At 40.7% G+C, this 10,741-nt stretch overlaps 2 protein-coding genes across 7 annotated transcripts in view; one reads left to right on the top strand and one right to left on the bottom strand.

The window, feature by feature from the left end:
- The first annotated feature begins 8 nt into the window (after nt 1-8).
- Nucleotides 9-8,604, top strand: AIMP2 (aminoacyl tRNA synthetase complex interacting multifunctional protein 2). Of its 3 annotated transcripts, XM_037813540.1 has the most exons (5): nt 161-273; nt 825-933; nt 4,124-4,327; nt 7,479-7,710; nt 8,080-8,604. In XM_037813540.1, exons 2-5 carry the CDS (start codon nt 841-843, stop codon nt 8,466-8,468), a joined length of 918 nt encoding a protein of 305 aa, XP_037669468.1. In that variant the 5' UTR covers nt 161-273; nt 825-840; the 3' UTR covers nt 8,469-8,604. The 3 variants fall into 3 exon arrangements, with proteins under 3 accessions (XP_037669467.1, XP_037669469.1, XP_037669468.1); XM_037813539.1 differs by lacking the exon at nt 825-933 and having other exon boundaries at nt 9-273; XM_037813541.1 differs by lacking the exons at nt 161-273; nt 825-933 and adding an exon at nt 14-144.
- A 726-nt stretch (nt 8,605-9,330) lies between these two features.
- The window catches only part of EIF2AK1 (eukaryotic translation initiation factor 2 alpha kinase 1), a 29,033-nt gene continuing 27,622 nt past the window's right edge, over nt 9,331-10,741 (bottom strand). For all 4 annotated transcript variants that reach the window (XM_037813535.1, XM_037813536.1, XM_037813537.1 and 1 more), the window contains exon 15: nt 9,331-9,638. In XM_037813535.1, coding sequence (XP_037669463.1) covers nt 9,507-9,638 — 132 coding nt within the window. In that variant the 3' untranslated portion in view covers nt 9,331-9,506. The remainder of the gene's footprint in view (nt 9,639-10,741) is intronic.

The raw sequence follows: 10,741 nt of genomic DNA, 5'->3' as shown, positions 1-10,741 counted from the left end.
ATTAGGACGCAGGGACTGCGCTGTCCCAACGCCCGCAGTAGGGTGGAAACCGGGTGGCCGCAGTTTGTCGTGGCCTTGGACGGTTTTTGAGGGCTCTCACTCGCCACCTTCCCTCCTTGGGTTCCCGCGATGCTGATGTACCAGGTAAAACCCTATCACGGGGGCGACGTGGCTCTCTGTGTAGAGCTTCCGACCTGCATGTACCGGCTCCCTAAAGTGCACGGCAGGAGCGGCGGCCCTGCGCCCAGCTCGGGCCCGGCGGCCCACCTGCAGGTAGGAGCATGCGCCGCAACCCCGCCTCGCCCCGCGCGCATGCGTCCGGGGGCTCCGGCCAGGTGCCGGCGGTCGTGTCCTACTTGACTCTGCGAAGCGGATCCATAGGGGAGACCCTGTTTTCTTTTTTTTTTTTCTCTTACGGCTACTTAAACTTTTTTCCACGAGATTTACCCATAGAAAAGTGAATAGTACATAAATGCTCATTTTGAACAATTAAAAAGTGAACCCCAGCGTGACCACCACCCAAGGTCACAGACCCAGACTTGGGGGGGTCGTCAGCGCCTCAGAAGCGCTCCACCCTTCCCACTTACAACTCATCAAACCCCCGCCGAGGTCACCACTCTCCTGCCTTCTATGATAGTTACGTCCTTGCTTTTCTGATGTAATTTTGCCACCTGGGTTTGCATCTAATATAATTCGACTTGGTTTTGAAACTTCCTTAAACTGGAATCATGCGGTATGTGTTATGTTATGTCTGGTTTATTTTTATAGACTTTATGATTTCAAAAAATCATATCTGCATGTTACAAATGTCATTTCTTTTGCAGTGTAGTGTTCCATTGCATGACTGTACCACCACTTTTCATTCTCCTGCTCGTAGACATTGGGTTGTTTCCCACATTTGCTGTGATGAATAATTCTGCAGTGAATATTCTGGTATGCGTGGGGTATATGTGCAAGCATAGGGGACTCAGTGGGCATATCTGTTTTCAACTTTACTGTACAAATCGCTCCCCAAAGGGGTTATAACAGTTTATGATCTCATCAGTGGTTTTTAAAAATTCTTGATGCATGCACCCTTCCCAAAACTGCTGTGGTATCCTAATTTAGTTTTAGCTTTGCATTTCTCTGACTTACAGATAGGCTGAGCACATTTTCATGTTTATTGGCCATTTTGATTGCATCTTTTGTAAAGTACCTGCTCAAGTCTTTGACTCTAAATGACTGCAAATACACACTTTAGCTTTCCAGAGACTTCCTGTCCATGAAGAGGGTGAATAGAAGATAAATTTCCTGGTCTGTTTTCCCACTGAGTGTTATCCTTCTTTGTAATAATGGCTTCTAGCCTCTATTGAAAGGGAGGTGATTAGGTTCTTTTGAAACCAAAAGACAACAACTGATGTCTTCCGACAGAACTAAGACAAAACTGCATACGATAGACATGGTCCAGTGTCCCCTTCAGCTGGGTAGTTCGATGGAACAAAAAGATCCAGAGAGGGGAATGTCACATCTCATTTGAGACCAAGTCTGTTTGTTTGTTTTGTTTATTGTTTGTTTTTTGTCTGCCACCCTAATTTTTGAGCTTTTATCTGGAACTTGGAACTTAGAAGAACACAAATCTATTTCTTAGCAGTTATCTAGCAGGTGATAAGAATGTAAATAGGCAAATAATTAGGCCAAGCATATCCAGGGTAATGAGAAAAATGATGAGAACAAACTGCTTCTAATGCAGCACAAATAAACCAAATGGGTAAACACAGGATAGCAAGCCACAGTCTAGTCCCGAAACAGGTGAACACTGACCAGTGCTAGAAGGTGCTGCTGAGGTAAGCAGATGTTGAGTATTTTTTCATTACTGGGCTGCAGAGCACGAGGTCAAGTCCCAGGTACCTCTGCCGTGCTCCTGTCAGACATTCCTGAGGGTTTGTTGACTGAGATTCTGAATCCAGAAGGTGCTCCTTTACCCCTGGTGGGCAGGGACCCTACTGCCATTTGTAGAAATGAGCAAGTTTGTGCCCAAAGAAATAAAGAGTATTAAAAGAGTTAGGAATAACACTCAGGAGGACTGTCCTTTTGAACAGGAGGGGCACAGGTAGTAGCCCTGCCTGTCACCCACCTTGCATTCAGACTTGTTTCCATTCGGCACCTAATTACTTAATTGGCATACTGAACTCTTTATTCATCTCCATTCCACTCAGAAGTTCGGCATCTTACATTCCATGCTGTTTGTTCTTAATGTTATCAGCAGGTTAGGAGAGGTGAAAACATGGTGCTTAAACTGTAGGGTGAATAGGAGTTGACAAGACAAAAGAGAAGAGGAAGGAGAGTTCCAGATAGAGGGAACAGCATGTGCAAAAGTCCTCTAGCAGGAGGGAGCATGGTGGGTTTTAAGAACTCAGAGTGCTAAATTTAATCTAATTCTCACAAGAGGATGGTGTGGCTAGAGCACAGAGCAAGGGGGAAAAGTATGTGAGAAGAGGTAGGCAGGCCAAGTAACACAACATTAAGCCATGTTAAGGGTTTCACTTTTTATCCAAAGAGTTTAGCAGGGAGGGGGTGGTGACAGGATACAGATAGAGCAAAAATAAATGGAAATTAGACCATGCAAATATGTGCTTAAAGGAAGCTATATAACTATACTAATACCAGAAAAAATAAGCAGTAAGGGGAAAAAAGAACAGGCCAATAAACATAAAATCACAGCAAAATCAACTTAATTGAACTGATTGAAACACATAAAAAAATATGACTACCTACAGAAAACTCATTCTTTCAAATTCACATGGAACATTTGCAAATGTTTGACTATACATTTTCCCATAGAACAAATTTCAATAAATGACGTCCAATCGAGTATATTTTCTTATCACAGTGGAACTAAGCTTGAAATAGACAACAGAAATTCAAGTAATAAATCTCCAAAAGCTTGGAAATTAGGCGACACAGTCATTAAAACAATCCATTCTGAGCTTGTTCTTAAAAGTCTCTTTGGCTGCTTTCTTAAGGGATGGATTGGAGGAGTGGACGAGAGTGGGTGCACAGTTTGGCCTAGGGCTGTGACAGCAGTGGCATGCTTAGAAGCCAGTGGATTCAAGGAATATTTAGGGGGTAAAATTGACAGCACCTGGTTATTGGCTGTGAGCGAGAGGGAAGTGTTGAGTGACTAACACAGATAGAAATATTCCTAAGAGAATAAAACTTACCAGCACACAAATGTAAACAAGTACTCCTTGACACCTTCATTGTGTCATGAGTGCATGTTTATAATAAACTCAAAGTCATTGCCATATTCTTCACTGTTCTGCCTAATGATGAGCATGTTCCTTGTGCTTAATGTAATTTTTATTCTCTCAACTCAAAATGGATTATCTATTATGAGATTCATAAATCTGGAAATAAGTTGTACAATGTGATTTATTGGGATTTGATTTTTATTCCTCAGTAAATATTGTTGGTCACTTACTATTTACCAGACACTATACTAGGCAAGAAGGATGCAGAGATTCAGTGAATGAAGGATATAAGTGTTCTCTGTTTATGAAGTTACACATTTCATAAATGAAAAGGTTTCTAGATGATTCAGGGATGTGAGAGTGCCAATACTGCCTGGAAAATGATTTGAGGAATTGATCATCTGACCCCGTGGACATACTTACAAGCCACAGGACACTTTTTAACCTTTCTGTGCTCCCTTTTCCCTCCTATTAGTGTAAATTATTGAGTTACATTCTCATTTCCCACCTCCCACCCCTGGTCTTTTTCTACTCATTTAAGCAAAGTGTTTTTAATTAGTTTGATATTAAAAATAAAGAAAAACAACTTGTATTCATTTCCTATACCTCTCTGTTCTTAAACTCAGTTTCCTGAAATGGGAATTGTACCATTTTGAAGTAGCTTTCAATCACAATGTGTTTTCTTTGTTTTAAAGCATTTGTGGACTAATTATGCAGTACCTACTGGACTATGGGGAAAATGAGATGATTCTGCTACTTGATTTTAATGTGTGTTTTTTTAAAAGATGGGAGATTTGATAAATGTGTGAAACATAGGACAAGACAAGTGATGGAATTAAAACAGACCTCTTTGATATTAGAGGAAATGAACACTTTGGTGTTGGTTTCTTTAGGAAGAGTCTGACCCATCTCTTCAAGCCCTTGAGTCCCGCCAAGACGATATCTTAAAACGCTTGTATGAATTGAAAGCTGCAGTTGATGGTGTCTCCAAGATGATCCAAACACCAGATGCGGACTTGGATATAACCAACATAATCCAGGCTAAGCCCACTGCCTTAATGACCAATAAACTGGATTTAAATTCAGTGCTTGGAACGGTGAGTTCATTTTGAAAGCTGAAAAATGTCAATGTGACATTTAGTATGTGATCTTTTATGACTGGCTTCTTTCACTGTTTTCAGGGTTCATCCAGGTTGTAGGATATATCAAAACCTCATTCCTTTTTATGGCCAAATATTCCATTGTATGGATATATACCACATTTTGTTTCTCCATTCATCCCTTGCTGAACATTGGGATTGCCTCCACCTTCTAGCTATTATGAATAATGCTGCTATAAAAATTCACATACAAGTTTCTGTATGGACATAGGTTTCCATTTCTCTTCAGTATATATATACCTAGGAGTGGAATTCCTGGGTCATATGGAAACTCTGTGTTTAAGCCTTTGAGGAAATACCAGACTGTTTTCCAAAGTGGCCGGACCATTTTACATCCCCACCAGCAGTGTATGAGGGTCTCACTTTTTTCACGTCCTCACCAACACTTGTTACCTGACTTTTTGATTCTAGCCATCCTGGTGGGTGTGAAACAGTATGTCACTACGGTTTACTGTCATTGTGATTGTTCTTGATATTCTAGAAGTTTTGATTTACAGAAAAATTATGCATATAATACAGAACATTTTTATATTTGTACTATTAAATATAGTTCATGGTTTACAATAGGATTCAGTGTTGTACAGTGGTATTTTTTTTAACTTATTGTAGTAACATATATACAAACTAAAATTTCCCCCTTTTAAATATTTAAACATATAATTTAGTGCTGTTAATTACATTCACAATGTTGTGCTACCATCACCAAACTACCATCCATTACTGAAACATTATAGTGAACCCAGTTGTGGTTTTGATTTGCATTTCCTTGATAGCTAATGATGTAGACTCTTTTTGTGCACTTACTGACCATTTATATATCTTCTTTGGCAAAATGTCTATTCACATCTTTTACCTATTTTTAACTGGGTTATTTTTTCCCTTATTACTGACTTGTAAAAGATATTCTAGATAAAAGTTCCTTATCAGATCTATAATTTGCAAATATTTTCTCTGATTCTGTAGGTCATATTTCTGCTTTCTTGATGGTATCCTTTCAAGCATAAAAGTTTTTAATTTTGATGAAGTCCAATTTATCTATCTTTTCTTTGGTTGCTCAGGTTTTTTCTATCATATTTAAGAATCTTTTGCCAAATCAAAGATCATGAAGATTTACTATGTATTCTTTTGAGAATTTAGGCCTTTGATCCATTTTGAGTTAAATTTTATATATGGTGCAAGGAAAGGGTCCAACTTCATTCTCTTGCATGTGGCTTTCCGGTTGTCCCAGCACCATTTGTTGAAGAGTGTTCTCTCCCCATTGAATGGTCTATTCAATGGGAATAGAATCTTGATTCTATTCCATTGTTGTTTTTTTTTTTAAGAGAACTTGTGAGTTTATAGAAAATCATGCATAAAATACAGGGTTCCCATATTCCAACACCTTGCACTGGTGTGGAACATTCGTTACAGTTGATAACAGCACATTTTTATAATTGATTCCATAGCGGCCTGCTGCAAGAGCGGGGAAATGGTCGCTGGTCGCTCCCACACGGAGAGGGTAATTTCTTGTTCTTTACTGTAATTTATCAGCCTCTTTCTCCCGCTCTTCCTGGAGGCTGTACATCATTCTTCTGGCCTCTGGAATTTCAAAATAGTTGTTTCAGACAGTTCCTGCCTGTTTAGTAGTTGTTTGGGTGGGAAAACTTAAGTTCTGGAACTCCCTCCTCCACCATCTTCCCACAGTCTGCTGATTTTTGTATCTGTCCTTGTGCCAGTTACCACCACACTTCTTGATTCTTGTTGCTTTGTAGTTAAGTTTTGCAATCTGTGTATTTGAGTCCTTCTTAATTCTTTTTCAGAATTGTTTTGACTATTGAGTCTCCACCAATCTTTTTAAAATACATTGCTAAAAGCCAGTCACAGGCTCCCATTTCAAATGTATTTTGCTTAAATTCAGTTTGCTATATTACACTTAAGTTGCATCAGCCTGGTTTTTATCAACAGTCTTCAGGCTTCAACTAATTTGGGGGACAATATGATCTGCAAAGAAAAAATGTCTTACTTCAAAGTGCTGGTTTATCTCAGGCTGCAGATCTCAAAATACCCTCCTCTAGAATCAGTGATGGAAATGGTGCTACTTAAAGACCTAAAATATGAAAGCTGGTATTGCAGTATCTCACCAAGGGTTCAGTTTTTGGTAACCTCATTACCTCTGCATTTATTTCTTCCTTTGTTCACTCATTCATCCTGTATGTTTGCATGCTTGCGAAAGAGACCTGACCTGGCCCCTAGGGAGCCAGCTTGTAATAGGACAGGTGGACAGGTGAGTGCACACATAACACTGTGGTACTGAGGTTCTCAGGGTGCAGGGAAGGCCTCCCAGAGCAGCTGGTGGTGAGGATGAATTTTGATATCTCAGAAAGCAGTGTCAAGTAACTTGACATGCCCAGGGCACTGCAAAGCAGTCAGCATAGCCCAGTTGCATGGTTGGGAGTGGAAAGGCTTTGTGTAGAAAATCAAGGAATTTGACCTTGATTGTATTGTATGAATTGCATTCATTATGTAGAGGGAAAATATATAAATAAGGAAGTCTGCATCTAAAGTGGCACTTTCATTAACACCTAGTTGTTTAGGATCTCCCCACCCCTCACCACCGATGATATTTTTGAACCAAGGCCTTCTTTCATTAACACGTTAGTTGGTGAACACAAACTGACTTAAAACTGTATCTTGTTAAGTGATAGAAAGATTTGATAAATGGAATAATTACATGGGTTGTTTTTTTTTTGTTTTTTTTTTTTTAGTTTTATCTCAAAGATGAATGGGATAAATAGAAGTTTCATTCCTAATATGTTTTACTAATTTGACAATAAAGTCGACTTATTTGATGGGAGGCAGCACCATAGGTGTTAAGGGGTGGAGTCAGCTCACATCCCAGCCCCACTTCTTACTGAATGGAGTGACTGTGGACATGTTATTTAACCTCCCTAGGACTCACCTGAGTTTCTGCAAATATAAAATGTGGATAACAGTACCTTCCTTTGTGGAACTGGAAGCCTTAGAATTGCACATGGTACAGTTGTAGACACTCATTGCTGTTAATATTATTTGCTTCATTCCCTCACCACTGCCCTCCCCCCACTCCCAGGATTACGGGGCACTGAAGGACATCGTGATCAATGCAAATCCGGCCGAGCCTCCGCTGTCCTTGCTAGTGCTGCACAGGCTGCTCTGTGACCATTACAAGGTCCTGTCCTCCATTCACACACACTCGTCCATCAAGAGCGTGCCAGAAAAACTTCTCAGGTGCTTTGGAGAGCAGACTGAAAAACGGCCCCGTCATGAGTATCAGTTGGGGTTTACTTTAATTTGGAAGAATGGTAAGTAGAGTGGACTGGGTTAAACTTACATATTTGATACTGACATGCACATAAATCGGGTAATTATGAAGGTGCCTGGCCCTGGAGATTATTCCTGGTTTCTAGTTGTCATCCTCAGTCAATGGTCTGAGGCCCCTTCCACCTTAAAAAATTGTCATAATCAAGTACCCAAAATGGTTAACTTTTTAGCATACAGTTTGCATTTAACTTTGACTATTAAACCTTTTGGAGACAGATTTAACAACATGATTTTCTTCTTGAAAATACACTCCCTTGTCATCAGTCCATAATTATTGGTGAATTCCCCATCCGACAGTGTACAAGTACTACATGTGCTCGACATGACACGGTGTTTGTTTTTCCTTTCAGTGCCAAAGACTCAAATGAAGTTCAGCGTCCAAACGATGTGTCCCATTGAAGGAGAAGGGAACATTGCCCGTTTCTTGTTCTCTTTGTTTGGCCAGAAGCACGATGCTATAAATTTAACCCTCATAGATAGCTGGGTGGATATTGCTGTTTTTCAACTGAAAGAGGGGAGCAGCAAAGAAAAAGCCGTGGTTTTCCGCTCCATGAATGCTGCTCTCGGGCAGGGCCCCTGGCTCGTTGGCAGTGAACTCTCAGTAGCAGATGTGGTGCTGTGGTCGGTGCTCCAGCAGGTCGGAGCCCCCAGTGCCGCAGTGCCAGCCAACGTGCAGAAGTGGGTGGAATCCTGTGGAAACCTCGCCCCTTTTAACTCTGCCCTCAAGCTCCTTAAGTGAATCTCAGTAACTGATTTTAAAGAGTTTGGATTTTAAGAATGGTGCTTTTTCACACTTACTGATAAGGGATTTGTACTGAAATCCAAGTGTTTTTATTTAAGCCAGTTAAGTATCAATAAAAGCATCATGTAATTTATGGCTTTCATTTTATTTAAAATTCAGCAAAATCATGTGCAGTACACCATGACTGCCAACCACATGGTAGGTACTCTGGGGATACAAAAGTGTATCGATCAGCCTGCTTCTTTAGAAGGATGTAGAGAGTTTAGAGACTTGGTGGGGGAGTTGAGGGCTATAATGAGGAAGCACCAGGGAGACATGCAGGGGGCAGAGGCAGGAAAGATGACTGAGCTGCTTTGAGAATAAGCCATTTGAGGGGCAAGAGGTACAGAGCTCTGAAACAAAAGCTTTGGATAATGCCAGGTTGAGGATGGAGAGAACAGAAATTGTGTGGCTCCTGTACTCTGTGCTAAGAGCTTGAAATGTTATCTCAGGCAGGGCAGAGCCAGTAGAAGTTTCTGACCAGGGATTCATTTTGGCAGCAGTGGGAAAGGCCATCTGCACTAGGAAGGCTGGCAGCTGTCAAGTCTGGCAGCAGTACAGCTAGTCAGGTACAGGCCTGAGCTTGGACAGTCGAGGGGTGGGGAACAGATTTCGGATTCTGTGGGAGAACCTCTTCAAGGAGGACTTGGTCAACAGGCCCAGTGTTTAAAGGAGACAGAAGAATTGAGGTTTTTTGTTTCAGTGCCTGGGTGGACAGGAAATCTTACAATAGGGAATCAGCAATAGGAGCTTGTGGGATAGGAGGCGGGAAAGAGCTCAAGATGCTAGGTCATACAAGAATTACCTCAGGATAAAGCAGTTGTTGTGTAATGTTATAACTTAATTTTAATGTCTGTACAGGCTAATTGAATACAATTAAAGGATTATAACATCTATACCCTAAAAAAGTTTGAAACTGTACAATCCAGTTGACTAGCTTAAAGACAGACTTTTTTTTAGGTCCACCTACATATTATTCACAGAGCCAAATTAAGGCTAGACAGCTATGCCCCCACCTTTTATGTCATCCTTAACCCCTTTGTCCTGAGAAAGGAGGCTTAGCTGCTTCTTTAGTTCTTCAATTTCTTTTTCTTGCTCTATTACCTTCATCTGAAGGGTAAGATTAACCTGTAACGAAAGAACATTTTGAGCTCCATTAAAATGGCTACTTCCCTTACTGTAAACATACAGGCAGTCTTACTTAGCAAGTTTCCGATATGCATGAATTTCAGTTATCGCGGTTAATTATATAACACCAGCCAGCCAACAGATCGGTTCATCACATATTAACGACAACTGCATTAAGCTCTTTGTCCACAGATGACTACGTAAATAACTGATGTACAGCATGACCAGTGACTGAGAACCTAACTTGGTCCAGAGTCGGTCAGTTATTGGTCATTGACTTCACCTGCACACAATGTGTATGGCTGTGTTGCCTTGTCTCCCAGTGATAAACCCATGTGACATTTCTTCTTAATGATAACTGAAAGAGGGAATTAGCCAATAAAGATGAAAGTGCAGCAAAGAAACCAAAAGCAATAACGCTGCGAGATACAACACAAATGTAAACCGTGAGAATGAAGACACAGCTGCCTTCTGAGACTCCAGATACGCAGCCAGAGGGACTTCGGGAAGGCGGCTTGTGGGCACAGGTGAAGAAAATGGTTGATGTCCCAGAAGAAGTGATGCCAGGAAAAAATTTCCCGTTAAAAGGACCCTTGGTGATGTTCCTAATTTTCTAAGCAGGTGGATGGGTGTGACGCTACAAATTGGAGGCTGAGGGAGACTGACTTTTTTGAAAGAAGATGGGGGAGAGACGGAGACAGAGTGGGGGAAGACTAGGCTAGAATCAGAATAATGATTTTAGGGCCCAGCAATGGATGTCAGATTTTGGAGAAAGAGAAGAGAATGGTCATATCCAGGGAAGAACCTGAGTGGAAAGAGCAGATATTTAAAAGATATTTAAAAGCCTTTTATAATTTTTCATTTGTTTATATATAATTCTTTCGCATCTTTGTAAATATGGCATAGGTGAGCTTGGTTATATTCGTTACGTGGGTTTCACTGTTTTTTTTGTTTTTTGGAATGCATATTTGAATAAAATTGACTATTATGGTTCAAAAAAAAAGGAACCCTCGACGATATTTCATAACATTCACAGTGCAAAGAAAATGACAGAAGCTACTGCTCCACACACAGAAAGGAATGTGATGATGGAAGGCTGACAC

The sequence above is a fragment of the Choloepus didactylus genome, chromosome 21, assembly GCF_015220235.1.
Source record: "Choloepus didactylus isolate mChoDid1 chromosome 21, mChoDid1.pri, whole genome shotgun sequence".
Taxonomy (NCBI): domain Eukaryota; kingdom Metazoa; phylum Chordata; class Mammalia; order Pilosa; family Megalonychidae; genus Choloepus; species Choloepus didactylus.
Note: the sequence above shows the minus strand (reverse complement) of the source record. Positions and strands in the feature narration are given on the sequence as shown.